The sequence below is a fragment of the Protopterus annectens genome, chromosome 2.part1, assembly GCF_019279795.1.
Source record: "Protopterus annectens isolate FY-2018-M chromosome 2.part1, PAN1.0, whole genome shotgun sequence".
NCBI classification, from domain to species: Eukaryota; Metazoa; Chordata; order Ceratodontiformes; family Protopteridae; genus Protopterus; species Protopterus annectens.
This window is the reverse complement of record NC_056729.1, coordinates 1,920,392,549-1,920,416,103: the sequence shown is the minus strand read 5'-3', so window position 1 is coordinate 1,920,416,103 and position 23,555 is coordinate 1,920,392,549. Positions and strand designations below refer to the sequence as shown.

The following is a 23,555-nucleotide window of genomic DNA, read 5'->3' as shown; positions in this document are numbered from 1 at the left end:
ATGAGTACATTTCCCTCCTTATCCTTTATCACCCTTACCTGCTGCACATCTTTCCTAGCTCAGTTCCTCTGTCTAGCCAACAGGTCTTTTTCTCCCTCCTTAGTGTCCAACCTTTCATACAACTCTTCAAACGCCTTATCCTTAGCCTTTGCCACCTCTCTCTTTGCCATGCACCTCATCTCCTTATACTCCTGTCTACTTTCTTCATCTCTCTGACAATCTCAATTCTTCTTCACCAACCTCTTTCTCTGTATACTCTCCTGTACTTCCTCATTCCACCACCAGGTCTCCTAGTCCTCTTTCCTCTGTCCAGATGTCACACTAAGCACCTTTCTAGCAGTCTCCCTTACTAGCTCTGCTGTAATTACCCAGCTATTCAGTAACACTTCACTGGCACCCAGTGCCTGTCTTAACTCTTCCCTGAAAACCACCTCACAATCACCCTTTGTCAATTTTTACCATTTCATCCTTAGTGCTGCCCTCACACTCCTCCTCTTCTTGATCACCAATGTCATTCTACAGACCACCATTCTATGCTGTCTAAATACACTTTCCCCCATCACTACTTTACAGTCTCCAATCTCCTTCAAACTGGCCCTCCTGCATAGGATATAATCCAATGCATCTCCCTCCACTCTTGTATGTCACCCTATGCTCCTCCCTCTTATTAAAATATGTATTCACCACAGCCATGTCCATCCTTTTTGCAAAATTCACTACCATCTGACCTTCTACATTCCTTTGCTTAACACCATACCTACCCATCACTTCCTCATCCCCTCTGTTCCCTTCACGAACATGCCTATTGAAATCTGCTCTGGGTACAGTCATCACCACTTCATCCAACTCACTCCAAAATGTTTCTTTCTCATCCATCGCACACCCAACTTGCGGATCATATGCACTAACAACATTCATCATTACACCATCAATTTTCAGCTTCATAAACATCACTCTATCTGACACTCTTTTTCACCTCAAAAAGACTCTTGGCATACTGTTCCTTCAGGATAACTCCTACCCCATTTCTTCTCCCATCCACACCATGATAAAACAATTTAAACCCCCTTCAATACACCTGTCCTTACTTCCCTTCCACCTGGTCTATTGCACACATAATATGTCAATATATCAACCTTCCTTCTATCCATCATATCAGCTAGCTCCCTATACCAGTCATACTGCCAGCATTCAAAGTTCCTACCCTCACTACCACACTTCTAACCTTTCTCCTCTCTTCCTGCCTTCTAGCATGCCTTCCCCCTCTTCTTCTCCTTCTCCTCTTTCAGCCAACAGTAGCCCAATTTCTGCCAGCACCCTATTGGCTAACAGTACTGGAGGCGATCATTGTTAACCCGGGCCATGACCAATCCGGTATGTAAATCTGTATTGTTTTCTGTATATCTCATTTGACATATGTTTTACACCAGATTCCCTTCCTGATGCAACCCTCCCCATTTATCTAGGCTTGGATCTGGCACAAAGAAATGCAGAACTTTTATTGGTCTGGAATTTTCAGAGGTGTAATAGGGTAGTGCAGAACCTGTGAGCAGTGCCAAAAGGTAGGTAAGGCAGGAGACATGGTTAAAGCTCCTTTGATGCCTTTGCCTGTAACTGAGGAGCCATTTCAGAGGGTAGCTATGGATATTGCGGGGCCTCTGAGTACTGCAAGTTCCACAGAAAAAAGGTATATCCTAGTGCTAGTAGATTGTGCTACCAGATACCCTGAGGTGGTAGCTCTGCACTCCATTGAGCCAGAAACGGTGGCAAATGCTTTGCTAGAAATTTTCAGCAGGCTATGTTTTAAAAAGAGAAATACTGATGGATAGAGGTGCCAATTTCATGTCAGACCTGCTGGCTTGTCTGTGGAAGTACTGTGGGGTGAAGCACCTAAAGACTACCCTGTACCATCCCCAGACTTGTTGAGAGGTTAAACTCTACATTCAAGTCCATGCTACGGGCATTTGCAGACCAATTTAAGAGGGAGTGAGACAAATATTTGCCCCATCTGTTTGCTTATAGAGAGGTGCCACAGGAATCCACAAGTTTTTTATCCTTTGAGTTGTTGTATGGGCATCGGGTGAGGGGACCTCTAGATTTGATTTGAAATGAGTGGGAGGGTGACTGTGAATCTCACAAGGAGTCTGTTGTGGCATACATCCTAAACCTCAGGACAAGGCTCAAGGAACTCATGGGCTTGACCCAGGAAAACCTGGCAAAAGCCCAACAGCAGAAAAAGGTCCAGTATGACAGGAATGCTCAAGCTAGAGAGTATGCTGTAGGGCAGCAGGTAATAGTTCTCATTCTTGTCTGACACAACAAGCAGAAGGCAGCCTGGGAGGGACCCAAGGTAGTAAGGAGGTTCAGTGATGTTAACTACATGGTAGAACTGCTAGGCAGGAGGCAGGGGCACAAATTGTACTATGTTAACATGATGAAACCTTACCATAATAGGGAGACCTTTGCGCTGAGTATTTGTAATGGATGGCAGAAGGAGTCTGAGGGGGATCTGGTGAATGATCTCCTCAGTGAAGCTTGAACTGACATCCGAAAGGTTGTGCCAAGCCATCAAATAACTTTGGGTCAAGAATATTGGTAATGCTTCTTTCAATTGAAGTAAAGAATGCTGACCTTGACTACAACAAAGCAATTGCTGAGAGATTGAAGTAGTGCTAAGGAACTTCTGAATGTAATGGCCATGTCCTCGTCTGAGGAGGAAGTTCATTATTTTGTTTTATACTAAAGATTCCTATTATGGACATTTTGTGTGAGTTCATCAGTTCAGGAGCTTATAGAATTTATTTCTTTAAATACATCTTAATACTTGCACATTTTTAAAGTTTGAAATGAAAGATTGTAAAGTGGAGGTTCAATATTTTGATGTACTAGTTTGTAAGAATAATGAAATAAGCAGATTACTGACTAATATTTATACTAATATTTATAGGAAATATATTAGAATAAAAGCTTAAATCATTCCATTGTGGATCTTAACACACACTAAGAAATGACTTTTCAAAATTCATTTTAAAAGGATCTTGAGATGATCTGCTGAGGAATAATAACTTTAGATCAAACACTGAAGAAGTTAACATGTTTATCTCCTCAGTCAACAGGAGAAGCTTATAAAAGTGATATAATATGTGGTTATTTATAACACAGGTGGTCCTTGTATCCCTACAATAGAAGCAGGTATTATTACAGGATCTCCAGTAAAATAACAATGTACAATTCCTTCCCTCTATCATACACACATGATTCTGAGACAGTTAAAGATATAAGAAAGTGGAGTACAATAAAATGAAATGAAGTAGTCTGTAAGATGGAATAATACACTTAAATGAAAAATAAGAAATGAATACCTACTGTTTAATATATTAAATATCCAGTAAATATATTTACATCTTTCACTCTCCAACACTTATGCAAAGGTTTGATGTGAACAATTCAAATTCATTAGGCTGAGATAAGTACTGAACACTATTATAGTAATGTGAGCCTGTGTGTGTGAGAGAGTGTTTGTGTGTGTGTGTGTGTGTGTGTGTGTGTGTGTGTGTGTGTGTGTGTGTGTGTGTGTAGTTGTGTGTGTGTTTTGTATGTTTAAAATAATGTTCATTATTCATCTATTATTTATATTTCATTATACTTTTAGTTATAGATATTATACATTCAGCAGAATCACAGGTTCTCAAACTGGTGCCCCCATCAACAGGAGCAAAAAAAAAAATGAAAGCAAGCTGCATGCCACAAATGTGGCAAGTGACTTGCTGCAGCTAATCAACACACACTGTACTCTTTACTGGGACCAGAATGCAGTATTTACATTCACTTATGAAGTCACAATATTCTCATGGCTTTATAAATGCATTGCTGATGCCGCACTCCCACTCCATCAGCATCTGTCATTTGCGGCCCCTAACAGCTTGAACTCAAGGCAACCACCCGGTTCAACCCATCATAGTTATGACTCTGGTGTCAGACATCATTTAGTGGTTGTATGATTAATAAGATACAATTATTTTAAAATCTTTGTGTAAATAATGAATAAATTATTATAGATTCTTACCAACTCTATTTTATTAAAACACCTAATGTTTATTATAGAAGGCTGTGTTTTAAATATGCATTCTGTTTAAAAATTTAAGTCAACATTAATTAAATCAATTAAAAACAATGAATGAAAAACTTACCAAAATAGGTAAACTGTTTCATTTGAGGAAGGCACTTTTCACCTTCAAACACAGCCCATAGAGTTGAATTATACACAGAACAAGCTTGCAGTCCGGTGAGTACTGTAAAATTCCCATACATCATTTTCTCTTTTACTACAATAGAAGTTTCAGGTCTAGATATCTGGAGAAGGTAGCTGTCAACACAAATACCATTTGGCCAGGTAACAAGAACAGAACCATCAGTCAAATATGTCATGGTCATGTTAGATGTTTGACATGTCTGAAACTCTAGAAAATAAAACAGAAATATATACTTTAAAATCACAATTTTATTATCTTACTTGGTTATGTTTCATGAAGAAACTGCATTTTGAAAATATTGAATATGTGTCTTTCAGAATCTTAAAGCTATTTGAACAGTTTGATAAACTATTTTTTCCAGTGATTGCAAAGAAGAGATTTTAATAAACATCTGTCAACTTCCACAGATTATCAGTTTTATTTGTTTTATTAGTACATAACAAAAATAGGTCTTAATGAGAAAAATACACTTCAAACTTAGCTTGCACACACACAGACACACACACACACACACACACACACACACACACACACACACACACACACACACAGATTAATACCATGACCTTTGCCATACCGGTAAACTAATTTTAGCATTAAACACAAGGTGTGTTTTACTTTTTACAAATGTATACTGGAAAGAGAATTTTGGCAGTGTTTATATTTTTTTTGGGGGGCACTAAGAGAAAAGAAAAAAAGATGAAATAAGCTCAATGTCTTTTTTCAATTGCAACTGATTAATATTGCAAAATATCCACAACATATCCAAGATGGCAGTCTAACAATAGTACACTTGACTTTGGCTACACACTGAAATGGCAAAATGTCTCTGCTAATGTGTGTTTTGTTGCTCTGAGGCAGAGAAAGAGAGAAGAAGAAGAAAAAAATACTTTAATTTTAGTTCTGGAAGAAAGTAACTTCATTTATGTTTTCTTTTCTCTTGAGTTGCAGTTTCTTCACTGTTTAGAAGCCCTGACCATCATGAACAGGACAAGAACAAATGTCCAACACATAGATGCACACCTCAGGAAAGAACTAAGCTAAATCACAGATACTATACCTAATGTGTACAAGTCTTTGCATACCATTAGCTTGTGACATACTTCCTCACTTACTCCTTCTCATTTGGCAACCCTATGTCTTATTAACTTGTTTCCTGTTATGTAAAGGCACATTATTCCTACCAGAACTCTTATCCTAATCCTAAAAACGTCCTCCAAGTCCCTAAATGTATACTCATGATCACTCCCTAAACCTAAAATCCCCCTCTCCTTCCTAAACCTAATCAGTGATTGTTCCCTAAGTTTAAAATTCCTCTCACTAAACCTAATGAATCGATAACTCCATAAACCTAAAGACCACTCCGCCTCCCAAAACAAAACCTCCTGATTCATCCCTAAATTTAAACCCCCCCAAAGCTAAACTCCTGATCCCACCCTAAACCTAAACTCCCCTTCCCCCCTAAAGCTAAACTCCTGATGCCATCGTAAACCTCAAATCCCCTCTCCCCTACCTAAAGCCAAACTTCTGATCCCACCCTTAACCTAAAATCCCCCTCCCTTCCCTAAAGCTAAACTCCTGATCCCATACAAAACCTAAAATCTCCCTCCCTTCCCTAAAGCTAAACTCCTGATCCTGCACCAAACATAAAATCCCCCTCCCATCCCTAAAGCTAAACTCCTGATGCCACCCTAAACCCAAAACCCCCCTCCATCCCCTAAAGCTAAACTCCTGATCTCACCCTAAACCTAAAATCCCCCTCCATTCACTAAATACAATGGACAGATCGCTCACTAAACCTAAATTCCTTCCTCGAGTACCTGACTGTGTGATAGTGGAATTCATGCAGCCGAGGCATGAGCAGCTTTAGTGTTCCCATTCATGAATCTCATTTTACAAAACAAATAGCCCTAAATGGAATGCTAACTTCATTGTCAGATGTAGATCTGCATTCAGAGGGAATAAAAAACAAAAATCTGTTACTATTCCAGTTAAAGAATAATAAAAATATATTGCCAAAAAGAGGATAATGTAAAAGTCATGTGAGATATTCAGGCCTAAGCATTTGTTGTCTAGTATTTGTAATCTGGATTATGCTGTTCATTATATCTGTTTCATTTGTACTCTTTAGGTTTATGCAGTATTTTTTAAGCAACTAAACTTTGCTGAACATTTATAAAATAATCACACAAAGAGTAATAAAACATAATAGATGAAAACAGTAGGTATATGACTTAATATCTATTGTATATGCATTAACTATCATCAGTGTATTAAACAACTTTATAACTCCAGGCAGGATGATAATAAGGCAATTATCTTACCAGAGTGCATCACAATGTTCAAAATTCAGAGACTCATATATACTATTTGTTGAAGATTTTCTGCATTGCCACTTGGGAAACCTACTGTTTATTACAGTCAATTGAAAAATGTTCAAAAGATAGAAGATCAACAGTGTCTTGTACTGGGAATTAGACTCTAGGGAGTGGGGAAATGTTGTGTTTTGCATTTTTATCATTTCCTTATTCACCAAGGTTATGTGCTCTTGGAGATTATATATAAATATATATATAAGTATGTATGTATGTATATAGCAAACACCTCACGTAGTGAATCACTGTTAATGCAACTTGTGGGAGGACATTAGCAATGCACAAATGGTGCACTAGACTAATTTGCAATGTAATTCCTACTACTGTAACACCATAAACCACCCCAGCATTAATTCTTTATAGCCTACTACAATTTTCTATTTTATATGATTAGGCTGAATGTGTTTTAAACTAAATGAGTCTTGGATAAAATTTTATTTTCATTTTAGAATACATTTTAAATGAAATATGTATACACACTTTGTCAAGTGGAGGAGGGGCATTGACTACAACTCTGATCTGAGATATATAACAATAAGTATCCCGGGTTTTTGTTTGCTTATTTTAACTAATTATTGCTTCTAGCAATTTCTATATAGCAACTTGTATTGCCTGCTACATACTTTTTATTGTATTTTATTGCTATTAAGTAATCTGCTCAGTTAAACTAAGATTGTCTCCCTTACAGGGCCTGATAAATAAGGTTTTTACTGTCACACTGTTTGTAAAGCTTTTTAGATAGTTTCACTGTGTGAAAGGTATTAACATGACATTTTCTGTACTTGTTAAGCACCTATTTGTTTGTTCTGATTTCCTGCCAAAGACTGTATCATATAACTGATTTGTTTCCGGTTAAAAGCATTCTGTAGAGTCTCCTTGCTCCTTTTTCTGTTTAAAACGTTCATTTTGTGGATCACTGCTGTTCTTCTGCTGTGATAAACATTTCTGTAGTGTTTACTGTCTAAAAGAGTGTAGGCTAGTAGTGTTAGTATTGTCCCAGTTCAGATTTGCTGTCTTTGGGCCTGTTTGTTTTTGCAGTGGTTGCTCAGAGCACATGATCAGGCCATCTTGAATTAGCAGAAGCCTTTCTTTACCTTCATGGCAGGATTGTATTGATTGGCTGCTAGCTGGTGGAGGTTAGATGGTCTAGGGCTTGGAGTAAGCACTCATTGTTTTTTTGAGCATTTTTAAAAAAAAAGTTGCTTAAGGTTGTATATTCTGGTATTTAAGCCCTAACTTTGAGAAGATTTCTGTCTACACACACTGAGCTGAATGGAGGAGGGGCATTGCCTACAACTCTGATCTGAGATATATAAAATAAGTATCCAGTTTTTTTTTTTTTTGCTTATTTTTAGTAGTTATTCCTTCTAGCAATTTATATATAGTACTTTTTATTACCTGCTGCATACTTTTTACTGTATTGTATTGCTATTAACTAATTTGCACAGTTAAACTAAGATTGTCTGCCCTACAGGGCCTGACAAATAAGGTTTTTACTGTCACACTGTTTGTAAAGCTTTTTAGCTAGTTTCACTGTGTGAAAGGTATTAACATGAAATTTTCTGTACTTGTTAAGCACCTATTTGTTTGGTCTGATTTCCTGCCAAGGAGTGTATTATATAACTGATTTGTTTGCAGTTAAAAGCATTCTGTAGAGTCTCCTTACTCCTTTGTCTGATTAAAACTTTCATTTTGAGACTCACTGCTGTTGCTCTGGTGTGATAAACATTTCTGTAGTGTTTATTGTCTAAAAGAGTGAAGGCTAGTAGCTTTAGTATTGTTCCCCACCCTCCCTCCCTGTTGTTAGGTTGCTGTTTTGCTGTTATACTTGGTGGCTTTGCAGTTGCCCGCAAAATTTGTTCTGGGACACTCCTCCCTGTCTAGTGTAATTTTCTCACTCTACCTAATACAGACAGAACACTTGAGAAAGCCAACCCACTTAGTTTCCTAACCTTGATTATCTTCTGCTTCTCCTATCTCCCTTTGCTTTAAAAAAAAAAAAAAAACTTTGCTAGAATCTCCCTGTGTTCTGCTTAACTATAACAAAACAATTATGATTGTTTCCTGCCATTCCTGTAACTAGTCTAGTCCAGATATAGATTTGCTATATCTACAACTGTCTATAAGCTTCTGAGCCCCCGTAACCTGTCTGTGTTGGAGGGAAGCCTGCTAGCTTATCAGTGGGAGTAGTAAGCACTAGGTAACCTATCTACCACATAAGGAGTGGTTTCTGACCCAAAAATTTAGTTATTGGCCATTTGGGCAGTTTTTCCATATCTCTCAACTCCCTAATTTAAAAGCCCACATTTGCACTTGTTCCCCCCTTCCTGTAACTAATCTAGTCCAGATACACATTTGCTGTATCCAGGACTGTTTGTAAGCTCCTGAGGCCCCCAAGCCTTTCTGTGTTTGAGAGAAGCCTGCTAGCTTATGAGTGGGAGTGGTAAGCACTAGGTAACCTATCTACCACACAAGGAGTGGTTGCTGGCCCAGAAATTGTAGTTATTGGCCATTTGGGAAAATGTTATATCTCTTTCAACTTTCTGATTTAAAAACCCACATTTGCACTTGTTTCTTTCCTGTAACTAGTCTAGTTCAGATACAGATTCTTAGTTTTAGGACATGAATTTGCTTATTCATGCTCAGCACTTGTTCAGAACTTATTGTAAACACTAAATAAGCTACAAATTACTACAGCAATCAACCTTCCTCATTGCCTAGAAGAAAACTGTTTTTGCACTTACTTGCTTAGAGAAAAACAGCTCTTGTACTCACTTTCCTCACTTGTCTAGATGAAAATAGTTTTTTATTCAGGCATGTCCAAGGGTCAGCTCCCAGTGTTCTCTCCTGTCTATCTGATGAATCTGGGCATCTTGGGGCAATGTAGCAATTGTCTCATGTACACAGACAACCCTCTCATCCTACCACCCAACACTACAACCTGTGACAGATGCACTTATCTAGGCAAACTGGAGGTAAAGGTCTCTCCAACCAAGACTGAACTTGACAGTCAAGAGGAGAAGGTAAACACTTGCACTACACCACACTCATCACATAGTCCCACTAAATCTACACCACCAAAATCCACACATAGACACACAAAAACATTAATGGAGGCTCTCAATAATAATCTGCTCAAGAAACAGAGACGTCCAAAGCAGAAATGCAAACAACCTCCACCCCCCAACACAACCCAAATGACACATAGTTCACAGACTCAGTGTGTCACTCAACCACAGCCCATAAGGCAAAACAATATACCCAACTCACTATTCATAGGTGACTCCATAGTCAGGCACACTGATGTTCCACTCACCAGGCTAAACAAGGAGAAGATTACTGTCAGATGCCTGCTGGGTGCCAGTATCCACCACATAACCCACACACTTAGGTCATGCCACAACAAGTACAAAATATGACTCTGTCATTGTCCATGTTGGTGTGAATGACCTGAGATGTACCTCCCTGGACTTAATGAAAAGAGACATAGAAGAGTTCTCCGATGTTGTAGCCCAGGCAGGTATGACCCTAGCCTTGAGTAGCATCCTGCCATCGTCCAGAATGTTATCGCAATACAAGGACAAAATGATTGACTTCAACAACTGGCTAAGCTTCTGGTGTCATTCTAAGGGGATCCAGTATCTGTCTGCCTACGGCGACATGGTCGACAGACCATGATGTTTTGCCAGAGATGGCTTGCACCTGTCACACCTGGGATTCCGTATACTGGCTAAGGTTCTTGCTGCAAGGTTCAAATGACAAATTCACCACTATAACAGGAACAGACAAGCAAAAACAATGCTAGAAGTCTCAAAATGCAGTCTCTCAAGGCACTCCTTAAAATGGAGAACATCAATATCTGTGCAGTGACTGAGACCTGGTTCAAGGCTCTGGAGAGCACCCCTGCATTACCAGGCTATAACTCATATCACACTTTTCGGCCACCTAACCTGGACCGGAACAACAAAGGTGGAGGTGTGTCCATATTCATTAAGGATATCCACACCTCCAGGCTAATTGCTCAGTATAATGCATCCGAGGTTATCCAGCTGCAACTAACTCTGGGCAAAACTGCAATCCAAATTGTAGCTTGCTACAGATTCCCCACCATGCCCCAGGATTCCCACTCCTCTTTTCTTGATATACTGGAAAATATTAGGGTTCAACCAAACATCCTAATAATGGGCAATTTCAACTACCCCACCATTAACTGGGAAAACTACTCATGTACCAACTCCTTCACTCAACACTTTCTGGAATTCATAAATTCCAATGCCCTGGATCAACTTATCCAAACCCCCACCAGAGGCAACAATATCCTAGACCTAGTCATTACCAACATGAGTGACCGGTGTTCCACGCCTGAAGTCAACTCCTCATTGGTCAGATCCGACCATAAGCTAATCACCCTAGATATCCACATCTCACCCCATCCCCCATTAAGGAAACCACAGAAAATAATTTCTCCAAAGCCATCTTCATGCTTCTTAAGACGGAAGTGGTGAACTTCATGACACCCATGCAGATGGACAATACAGTTACGACTGCTGAATCTTATACAAATGCACTCTATAAGCACTTACACAAGTGCATGGATCATGCTATCCCAAACAGAAACAAGACTCTATCCTCCAAAAAAAGGAAGCCAATCTGGTGGTCCCCTGCCATAAATAAACTCTACAACAGAAGGAAGAAGCTGTTGCAAAAAAGTGTAAAATCCCATGAGTGGAGGAGCTCCCTGGTCAGCTTCAGTAAGAAGCTGAGATCCCTTATAAGATCCTCCAAAGCTAGCTATGAAAACAAAATCACCACTGATTCTAGGGACAACCACAAAGCATTCTATAGCTATGTCAAGAATCTCAATGGCAACACCCAGATCTGTGCTGAGTTACAGCACAATAGCACAAAAATTACAGAACCAACTGATATTACCAACATCCTGGCAGATAGGTTCAGTGCTAACTTTACCCCCCTCTCACCCCCTAAAGGGCCCATGTCTATACAGGAAGAATGCAAAGTCCCTGTAATCACAACTACGCAGGTAAAAGCTGCACTCTCTAAAGCCAAAAATACAGCATCCATGGGACCGAGCAACATCGCAGACTGCATTTTACATGAACTTCAGAACGAAATGGCTCCTCACCTAAGCACCATGTTCAGTCATAGCCTCATATCAGGCTTTGTGTCCACTGAATGGCACACAGCAACAGTTATCCCACTCCACAAAGGGGGGAGCCACAACTGATCCCAGGAACTATCGCCCTATTAGCCTGATGAGCCTGGTCTGTAAAGCCATGGAACGTATCATCATGGAATTCATAAATAAAGACATTGGTAACCTTAAAGGTCTGGACCCCACCGTGTTCGGGTTTATGAAAAGCAGATCATGCCTCCTGAACCTGATTGACTACTTTGAAGCAGTCACCAAAGCCGTAGACGAGGGTAAGGTTGTTCACACAGCCTATCTTGACCTCGCCAAGGTTTTCAACACCACCTCCCATTCTGGAATTATAGCTAAATTCACTAAACTAGGTATAAATCCTTACGTCACAAGATGGGTTGCCAAATGGCTCACTGACAGAACCCACACTGTAAAAGTTGCAGACTCCAAATCGACTTCAAACCAGTGACAAGTGGAGTACCACAGGGTTCGGTCCTGGGACCTCTCCTGGTTGGTACCTACTTCACTGAAGTACAGGCCTTTGGCTAACAAAGTTCACAGATGACTGCAAACTAGGGGCCATAGTCAAGTCCCCAAATGATGTGGACATACTACAGAAGGGCCTCACTACCCATGAACTACCACATAGGCGTCAGTCTACTTAATGCCAAATGTGTGATAAGAGACTTTGTGACCCAGGTGGACAGTAGTCTCTCCTTTGATAATCACATCACCACAGTAGTCAGGAAATCCTTCTACATGGCACACCTTATCACAAAAGGGTTCTCATCTAGGAAAAAAGTGGTCATTGTTCCCCTCTACTCGACAGTCATTAGACCCATTATAGAGTGCACCGCCCCTTTTGGAATATACCTCATAAGACATCTGCAGCAGCTGGAAAGGCCACAGAAGTACCTCACAAAGAGGATTACTGGCTTCAAACAGATGCCCTACACTGACCATCTCAAAAAACTCCAGCTTTACTCCGTAGCATATTGCCTACTCATAGGTTCATAGGTTCATGAGTTGGTACTAGGCTATCGGCCCTAGGGCCTATAGAAGCCTAGCCATAACAATTTTATGGATATTTCTTCCCACAATATTTAATTCCCTTTACTCTTGTCTAGCAGGGTGACTGACACAATCCCTGGGGTGAATTCCCTATCTCTCATCCAGTCGTCAAGGTTCCTTTTGAAGAGGGCCAAGGAGGCGCTCTGCTTGACATGTATGGGCAGTCTATTCCAGAGTATGGGGAGTCTCTGGGTCAGGAACCTATCCCTCCACCATGTTTTGTTCATTGTGATGACAAGGATTAGATCCCTGGAGCATGTGGCTCTGAGGGATTGGGATTTCTTTAAGTGGAGCATGTCCAACAGCTCAGGGTTTGACATGGCCTTGTATGTTAAGCAGAGATTGCCTCGGAGTAGATGATATGCCACAGAGTATAGCTGGAGTTTTTTTAGATGGTCAGCATAGGTCATCTGCTTTAGGCCTGTGATTCTTATAGTGAGGTATCTCTGCGGCCTTTCCGGCTGTTGCAGATGTCTTGTGAGGTACATACCAAATGGGGCATTGTACTCTATAATGGGTCTAATGAGGGATGAGTACAGTGGGACAATGACCTCCATTTTTCTGGATGAAATGCTCTTAGTGATGAGATGTGCCACATAGAAGGGTTTCCTGACTGTTATGGTGATGTGGTTATCGAAGCTGAGATGACTGTCCACCTGTGTCCCTAAATCTCTCATCATACATTTGGTGTTTAGTGTACTGCCACCTATGTAGTAATTCATGGGTACATGTTTTTCCCCAAAGGAGAAAACTATACATTTCTTGGCATTAAGCTGGAGCCCATGGCTCTGGCACCAAGCATCTGTTTTTGTAAGACCCTTTTGTGGAATATCCGCATCATTAGGGGATTCAATAATGGCTCCAGTTTGCAGTCATCTTTGAACTTTGTTAGCCAGAGTCCCTTAGTGTTGGCCTGTACTTCAGAGAAGTAGATGCCAAGCAAGAGTGGTCCCAGGACTGAACTCTAAGGTACTCTACTTGTCACTTGTCTGGAGCTGGATTTGGAGTCTGCGACTTTTACAGTCTGGGTTCTGTCAGTAAGCCAGTTGGCAACCCATCGAGTGACAAAGTGATTTATGCCTAGCTTAGTAAGTTTATCTATGACTCCAGAGTGGGGGATGGTGTCAAAGGCCTTGGAGAGGTCCAGATAGGCTGTGAGGACTGCCTTACCCTCGTCCTCAGCTCTGGAGACTGATTCGAAGAAGTCAATCAGGTTCAGGAGACAAGATCGGCCCTTCACAAACCCAAACTGGGTGGGGTCCAGCGTTTGAAGGTTGCCAGTGTCTTTGTTTATAAGTTCCATGATAATGCGTTCCATGCCCTTGCAGATCAGGCTTGTCAGACTGATGGGATGGTAGTTCCCGGGATCCAAGGTGGATCCCCCCTTGTGGATTGGGATAACTGTAGCTGTGCACCACTCAGTGGGCACGAAGCCTAAGGTGAAGCTATGGTTAAACATGATTAGGTGAGGTGCCAGTTCATTTTGTAATTCATGTAGTACACAGCCCGGAATGTCATCTGGTCCCATGGATATTGTATTCTTAGCTTTGGAAAGTGCAGTTTCTACCTGTGTGGCCATGATTACTGGAATTTGGCAATCTTTTGGTATTGAGATGGGCCCTTTAGGGGGTGAGTGGGGGGTGAAGTTGGGACTAAATCTATCTGCCAGGATATTGACAATATCCTTGGGATCAGTATATTTAATGCCATTCTGTTGTAACTCAGAGCATATCTGACCATTGCCATTTAGATTCTTGACATAACTATAGAATGCCTTGTGGTTGTCTTTGGAATCTTTGGCAATTTTATTTTCGTAACTAGCTTTGGAGGATTTTATGAGGGATCTCAACTTCTTACTGAGGCTGGTAAGGGAGTTTTTTGCATCCTGGGATTTTCCTCTTTTCTGCAACAGTTTCTTTCTTCTGTTGTATAGTTTGTTTATGGCAGGGGACTACCAGATTGGCTTCCTTTTTTTGGAGGAGGGCATCTTGGTTCTATTTTGGATGGCATGATTCATGCACGAGTGGATGTGCTCATACAGTGCCTTAGTCTAGGATTCAGCAATCAAACTTTTAGCTCCTGTCTGCATGGGTGTCATGGCATTTGTCACTTCAGACTTGAGTAGCATGAAGTTTGTTTTGGAGAAGTTTTTTTATGGAGGTTTCCTTACTGGTGGTGGGGGTGGGATGTGGATGTCAAGGGTGATTTGCTTATGGTCAGACCTGACCAATGAGGGGTTGACCACTGATATGGAGCATCTATCTCCCATGTTGGTAATGACCAGGTCTAGGATACTGGAACCCCTGGTGGGACAATGGATTAGTTGATCCAGGGCGTTGGTATTTATGAATTCCAAGAACCGTTGGGAAAAGGTGTTGGTACCCGAGTAGTTTTCTCAGTTAATGGCAGGGTAGTTGAAATCACCCAGTATTAGGGTGTTTGGTTGTATCTTAATATTTTCCAGTATGTTTAGAAAGGTGTAGTGAGAATCTTGGGGCGTGGTGTGGGATCTGTAGCAAGCTACAATCACTCCGAGGTGATTTCTGCCTAACATATAAAGCTATGTCAAACCCAGAGCTGTTGGATATGCTACACCTAAAGAAATCCCAATCCCTCCAAGCTACATGCTCTAGACACCTAAACTTTGTCACCACAATAAACAGGACATGCTGGAGGGATAGATTCCTGTCCCAGAGACTTCCCATACTCTGGAACAAGCTACTGATAATATGTCAAGCAACGTTCCTCATTAGCATTCTTCAAGAAAAATCTTGATGAGTGGATGTGAAATAGGAAATACACCTCGGGGATCACTTCTGTGGTTCTGCTTGACAGGAACACAGGAAAATAACTTTCTTGGGTGGTGTAAGCCAGGGAACCTTGTTGGCTAGGCTTACTTAGGCCCTTCGGCTGATAGCCTAGTACCTACCTATGAACCTATACCCATATGTCTGTCTGTATATCTTTTTATATGTGTGTGTGTGTGTGTGTGTGTGTGTGTGTGTGTGTGTGTGTGTGTGTGTGTGTGTGTGTGTGTGTGTGTGTGTGTGTGTGTGTGTGTGTGTGTGTGTGTGTGTGTGTGTGTGTGTGTGTGTGTGTGTGTGTGTTCGTGTGTGTCTGTGTATCTGTATCTGTGTGTATTTACCTGAAAAGCAAAATACCAAACTCAAAATAAATGACAGTTGAAAAAAAAAATTATATTTTATGCAGGGGTCGATCACCACGTACATTCGACATCAGTAGTCATCAACCCACAACACCTGATAATTATATATACCAACTCTGAGATTGTACAAGAGTGGCAAAATTCCAAATTCCCACTCCCTGCTATACAGCTGTTTCCATGAAACATACACTGGTATTTTTGAGCATTCAAACTTGTAATATTTTGATCTCATAAGCTTTAAAAACACAGCATTCAAAATTCCACATGTTCAAGTAAGGAATAAATCCTATATATATATAGATATATATATATATATATCTATATATATATATATATATATATATATATATATATATATATATATATATATATATATATATGTATATGTATATATGGGTTTACTATCAAAATATGGAACAGCACTTGCACAAAACTGGGATGGCTGAATGTGTGTTTTCCAGTTTCTGTAATGCCGACCCAGAAATGTTCAAACCCTCATTAGTGACTGGTTGTGTGCATTCTCTAGTATGGGATTGACATTCTGAAAACATTGCATACAGTTGGGAATGAGAAATTCATTGTATCCATGGACAATTTCCCATTTTAATTTGTTTCAGAAAGAGCTTAGCTCTTATTGATTTCTGTTTTAATGGGAGGTGGTTCAAGGCTTTTGCAATATTAGTTGAAAATAGGGAGTTTTCTGCACTAGTGTATGCTTCGGTGATATTAAGAAGCAATTTATCTCTAGAATATAACGTCATCTTTGGTAAGTATGGTTGAATGATGTTGTTTAGGGATGGGTAGATTTGAGGTTTATGGAAAAATCTGTAAACTGTTGGGGGCTGTGTGTCTGTTACGTAGTTTAGGAGTTCTAACTAATTCAGCTCTTTTACCAGGCAGTGATGTCCTTTGAAGTGCAGTTTGGTGGCAAATTTTGCAGTTTTATTGTAACATTGCTTCAAATTATTTAAAAGTGTGACTTGAAGGTTAGTAAAACTAGTTTTCGCATATAAGAGAGATAGCAGTAGGAAAGTAGTGGCTGTAAATTCTCTGACGGTGTTAGTGAGATATGCTTTAGATATGTATAGGGATCTGAGTTTTTATTGATTTTTTTTTTTTTTTTTTTTATGGCTCGTGATATTGTGAGGTCTAATTTTAGCTGCTCATTTGTGATGACACCTATCAGTTTTGTATGGGTTATCTGTTCATACTAGTGTTGTTGGTGGAGGTTAAGCCAAAAGATGCATTTTGTGTATACAGTTGTTTACGAGTAAAGAGTATTAGATCGATTTTTTGAGGGGTACCTTAGGAGATGTGAGTTAGCCATGGTGTGTCAGAGGAGAATGTTTCTTGTGTCAGGTCTTGTAGTTTTGTATAGTTTTAGCAAAGCAGACTGATGTGGAATCATCTGCTTATTTGGGTATAATAGCATGTTAGCAGCCATATAGGGGTCATTAATGAAGATGTAAAAAAATACGGGGCCTAGAACTGATCCTTGAGGAACTCCTGAATGTTGTCAATTTTATTGACATGTTTATGTGTAGGAAAGAGAAGATAGTTTGCCATTTTACAGCTGGTGGTCTATTTGATACCTGTGAAACCAGTAATGGGAAGAACAGTTTAAATAAGTCTATGGTTGTGAGTTTTTGATGAAATTTCAGATGGAATATGCTGTCAAAGCATTGGATATGTCTAAGAAAAGTGCTGAAATTAGGTTGACTTCATTTCTTTGTGTGTTTATGATTGTGATAAAGTTCAGTAGAACAGTAGTAGGGCTATGATGGGGTCAAACAATGTGCTGTGTAAGGGAGAGAAATTGTTTTACTAGCAGTCGTTTGATTATTTGTGTACACACTGTGGTTGTACCTCTTTTGCGGGCTGATACAATAGACATTTTTCCCCAAATTGCTGTGGCAGTGTCTTCAGCCAGGGATCTATTTCTCAGTATTGGTATGGGATAGGAAATTGCTTCTGCTGGCAGAATGTCTTAGGCTTTGGAAATTGATTGTAATTTTATTGAGGATTTTTTTATCATGGTTGTTGGAACAGGTTAAAGAGATAAATGTTCAAAGAACATTTTAGACTAAGGGACTATGAGTGTTTGATAAGATGCATTGCCAGCCACAGAAATTACTGTGTTAATAAAGTGGGTAAAAACAGAATGTCAGTGCTATGATGTTGGTTTGGTGTTTTGGGGTAGGTTTTGTGGCTTGTCTGGTATTAAATTAAGCAGGTTAGAAACTGATCTCCAGAATAGTTTAGGGGTCTTCAGAGCACTTGTTTTGGAGTGTGCAGTAATAGGTTTACTTATCTCTTGGCGATGAAATGTCTAGTTATGTTTCTTAGTTGTCTGTAAGTTTGTGGGTTCATATCTGTTGTATTTTTTGACCATGTTTTCCATACTTTGTTTTGTGGTTTGTTTTGATAATAAGTATAACCATGAAGCTGTTTTTTTTTTTTTCACTCTCTTTGATCTAAGTGGAATGAGTGTTCTATGTTGCTTAGAAAGACTGTGTTAAATTATGTTATGGCATTGCCTATATTGATGGTCCTAAGTATTTCACAGTAGCATAGATTATGTGTTCATGAAAATTTCTTTATGGTAGGTAAATATTTTTCTAATTATGGTGTAGTGTTGAGTTCTAGTGTTGCTGTTTTGGTGTCTGAAAGAATAGACAGGTAGATAGTCACTTAGACTGTCCAAGAGAGTGCCATGACAAGAGATTATATTAGGAAGGGATGTTAGTATCCAGTGCAGGACAGACTGTCTGGCAGTGGCCTTGTTGTACCCAGCTAGACTAGTGATGAGTTGGGAGAATATAAACAGATGGATATTGTTAGCTCTACTGTAGAAGTTTATTGTTTGCCACTCAATATTAGTGCCACCTACTGTAACATGGTGGTTTCACATGGGATTTTAGCAGAGATCTAGCACAGGATGTCTTTAAATCTGGTGATATTATTATTACTTGGGAGTAGGTAGAGTTCAGTGATGACTATATTTTGTGGTTACTTATTTTGAGTAGTGTTATCAGAATTTCAGAATTAGAAAATGTTCTCTGCACTGTGCCTATACTCTATTACCACTCCACTGTTTTTCTTTTTGCTGGATCCTATTTTGTCATATAATGGTGAACCTAGGAGATAAGCCAACTGTTAAACACCAAGAAAGGAGGGGGGGTGTCCATATTCATCAAGGACACCCATACCTCAAGGTTGGTGGCAACGCACGATGCATCGGAGACCATCCAGGTGCAATTAACCATAGGCAAAACTGCTCTGCAATTTGTAGCATGTTACAGGCCACCCTCTCAAACTCAGGAAACTCACATAGCCTTCCTGAAAACACTGGAGGGGATAAATGTATCTCCAAACACCATCATACTAGGTGACTTCAACTACCCTAATATAGACTGGGATCACTACTCAAGCCCAAACACTGTAACCCCAAAATTCCTGGAGTTCATAAACTCAAATGCCATGGAACAACTAGTCACCATCCCCACAAGAGGTGAAAACATACTTGACCTCATCATCACGAACATGGGATCACAATGTTCAACACCGGAAGTATACCCCTCACTGGTGAGATCAGATCATAAACTAATCTCACTGGAGGTCCTCATCCCGCCCCCACCTGAGATAAAAAAGACCACAGTGAAGAACTTCTCAAAAGCCAACTTCACACTTCTAAAGACTAGTGTGGTCTTCTTTAAGGCCCCCGAGCCAGCGGTAAACATTACCCAAGCTGCTGAATCACTTACAAACGCCTTCTACCAGCACCTACAGGACTGCATGGATCAGGCAATCCCAAACAAAACAAAGACTCTTTGTACCAAAGGCAAGCGTCCAGTCTGGTGGACCCCAGCCATAAACAAGCTCTACAACAAAAGGAGGAAGCTACTACAAGATAGAGCAAAATCCTTAAAAGGTAATACACCTTTGATCACTATAAGTAAAAAACTAAGAGCTCTCATAAAATCATCCAAGGCAAATTTTGAGAGAAAAATCGCCCAGGACTCAAAAGACAATCATAAGGCCTTCTTTAGCTATGTTAGAAACCTGGGAGGAAACTCCCAGATATGCTCAGAATTAGTTCAAAATGATGTGAAAATTACTGAACCTACAGACATTGCCAATATACTGGCTGACAGGTTCAGTGCAAACTTCTCCCCCCCTCCAAAAGGAGAGATATCTATACCAGAGGATTGTAGCCCCCCAAACATCTCTAACGCCCAGGTGAGAACTGCTCTCTCTAAGGTGAAAAACACAGCATCCATGGGACCGGATGGTGTCCCCGGCTGTGTGCTCCACAAACTCAACGAGGAATTAAACCCGCAGTTAGGACAGTTGTTTAATCTTAGCCTCACCTCAGGATACGTACCCAAGGAGTGGTGCACAGCAACTGTGGTCCCACTTCACAAAAGCGGTGCCTACACCGACCCTGGAAATTACCGTCCCATCAGCTTGACAAGCCTGATCTGCAAAGCCATGGAGAGGATCATAATGGAACTCATAAATAAAGACATAGGGAACTTGCAGACTTTGGATCCAACCCAGTTTGGCTTTGTCAAAGGCAGATCATGCCTTTTAAACTTGGTCGACTTTTTCGAAACAGTCACCAAGGCCATTGATGAGGGAAAGGCAGTCCATACAATCTACCTCGACCTGGCAAAGGCTTTCGACACAATACCCCACTCAGGTATCGTTGAAAAACTCATCAGCTTAAATGTAAACCCATACATCACAAGATGGGTTGCAAACTGGCTAAGTGACAGAACCCACAGGGTCAGAGTTGCTGGCGCCATGTCAGACTCAAAGCCTGTCACAAGTGGGGTCCCACAGGGCTCAGTCCTGGGCCCACTCTTGTTCGGCATCTACTTTTCTGAAGTGCAAGCAAACACAGGAGGGTTATGGCTGACAAAGTTTGCAGATGACTGCAAACTGGGCGCCATAGTCGAAAACACATTTGACACAGATATCTTTCAGAAGGGTCTCACAGAAACGGATAACTGGTGCCAGAGCCATGGCCTAAAGTTAAATGCCAAGAAATGCATAGTCATACCCTTCGGGAAAAACAAGATTACCCCTAGCTACCATATAGGTGGCAATCCACTGAGCACAGAATAAGTTATCAGAGATCTGGGGACTCAGGTTGACAGTAACCTATCGTTTGACACTCACGTTGCTAAAGTAGTTAGGAAGACCTTCTACATTGCCCACCTGATTATGAAGGGATTCACATCTAGATCAAGGGAGGTCATCGTCCCCCTGTACTCATCACTCATCAGACCAATGATTGAGTACAATGCTCCATTTGGAATGTATCTGACCCGACACCTGCAGCAGCTGGAAAGGCCCCAAAAGTTCCTCACCAAAAGGATAAAGGGTCTCAAAAATATGTCTTATGCTGCCCGACTAAAAGAACTTCAGCTCTATTCAGTCGCCATCACGCCTGCTCAGAGGTGACCTGTGCCTGACATACAAGGCCATGTCAAACCCAGATTTGATGAACATGCTTCACCTCAAAAAATCTAGATCCCTCAGAACTACAAGGGCGGGAGAGTTAAACCTTGACACGGTCATTAATAGGACATGCTGGAGGGACAGATTCATCACCCAAAGACTCCCTATGCTGTGGAACAAAATCCCAGTACATGTGAGGCAGAGCACCTCACTGGCCATGTTCAAGAGAAATCTTGACCAATGGATGGGAGATCGCAGATATACCCCAGGGATTACCTCAGTGTCTCTGCTTGACAGAGGCACAGCAAAACAATGGGCATAGTTTTCTTCAAACTAAAGGGGTGGCGAAAGCCACAAAAACTCTGGGCTAGGTTTATAAATGCCCTTGGGCAGATAGCCTAGTACGAACCTATGAACCTAAGAGTTGAAATCAGCTATCAGAACACTGAGAAACTGTATGTCACCAGGAGTAGATCAGGTCACTGCAGAAGCAGTCAAGGCTGGAGGCGATATCCTGCTACACCAACTCCATGCACTGATCAGACTGCTATGAGTTATGGAACAGATACCATTAACATAGAATAAGGCCATTACTGTACCCATCCATAAGAAGGTGTTATATAACAGATACCATTAACATAGAATAAGGCCATTACTGTACCCATCCATAAGAAGGTGTTATATAACAGATACCATTAACATAGAATAAGGCCATTGCTGTACCCATCCATAAGAAGGTGGACAACAGAAAGTGCAAAAAGTACCAAAGCATCAGCCTGCTCTCTACCATCAGTAAAGTCTTTATGGAGATCATATAATCTAGGATGCAGAAACACCTCGAGCAAACCAGCGGGGAAGAACAGGCCAGATTCAGACCAAAGAGCGGTGCTGTCATCAAACCTTTTCCATACATCAGCTAATGAAGGAAAGCATCCATTGTGGACAAAGTACAGTTATTTTCTTTATCAATTTCAAGTCCGCAATTGACTGCATCCACTGGCCTGCCCTATGGAAGACATTGGAGACCAAGCACATGCGAAGAAAAACAGACTCCTTAAAAAGTCATACAATGGTTCATCCAGCTAGGTGCGCACTTGCAATGAACTGCCTAAAGAGATTACCATACAGACTGGGGTCCGTCAACGAGATGTGGTCTCTGTACTGCTGTTCAACATAGTGGTGGACACCATCATGAGGAGAGTATTTCAGGGAGGAGCAGACTCCAGTATGATGAAATCCATTCTGTGGCTTACCTGATGTTCATGAATGACATTGCCATTTTCACATGTAGTGCTGAGGCCACAGAGAAATTTCTGTCTTAAAGCAAGAAGGAATGATCTCAGAACTGGAAGCACACCCTTCTCATCTTGACCAAGCAAATACAACATCTTGTAAAGCCCTATAAACCTAACTACGAATGTAGATTAGCATCCCTAGCTAAATATAGCTATAAGGCATTCTTTACATCCAAAATCTTAAAGGAAAAACCCAGATTTGTGCTGAACTGGTAGTGAATGGTACCACATATACTGAACCAGTGGAAATAGCCAACCTGCTAGCAGACAGATTAATTGAAAACTTCTCCCCTGTCCCTGCCACATATACCCCAAAACATTCTTACCACCTATTCTCCAACTAGTATCTCTAAAGAGCAGGTCTTACCCACTCTCCAAGACCAAAAACGCAGCCTCTATGGGATCTGATAACATCCCAGGCTACATTCTTAATGGTTTAAAACAGGAGTTAGCAACACCATTGGGTATTCTTTTCATCCACAACCTAACTATTGGTTTTGTCCCTGCAGAAAGGAAAACAACTACAATCATCCCCTTGCACAAGTGGGGTGCATTCACCAACCCTAGGAACTATAAACCCATTAGCCTAACCAGCCTTATCTTCAAGACCATGGAAAGAATCATCATGGACCTTATGATTTAAAACTGTGTAGCTCATCAGACGAGGAACTGAAAGCATAGTTTCAGGTTGTCAAAACGTTTTTCAGATGATATTATAATGTCATTTGGTCTTGATAAATGTGCAAAAGCAACCTATAAAGCAGGAAA

The 23,555-nt window shown here is 40.7% G+C and overlaps 1 protein-coding gene across 1 annotated transcript in view; it reads right to left on the bottom strand.

The window, feature by feature from the left end:
• LOC122795068 overlaps positions 1-23,555 on the bottom strand; it is a 471,006-nt gene that overhangs the window by 204,767 nt on the left and 242,684 nt on the right. The window contains exon 5 of the mRNA XM_044063643.1: positions 4,191-4,460. Within this exon, the coding sequence (XP_043919578.1) occupies positions 4,191-4,460 (270 nt within the window). The remainder of the gene's footprint in view (positions 1-4,190; positions 4,461-23,555) is intronic.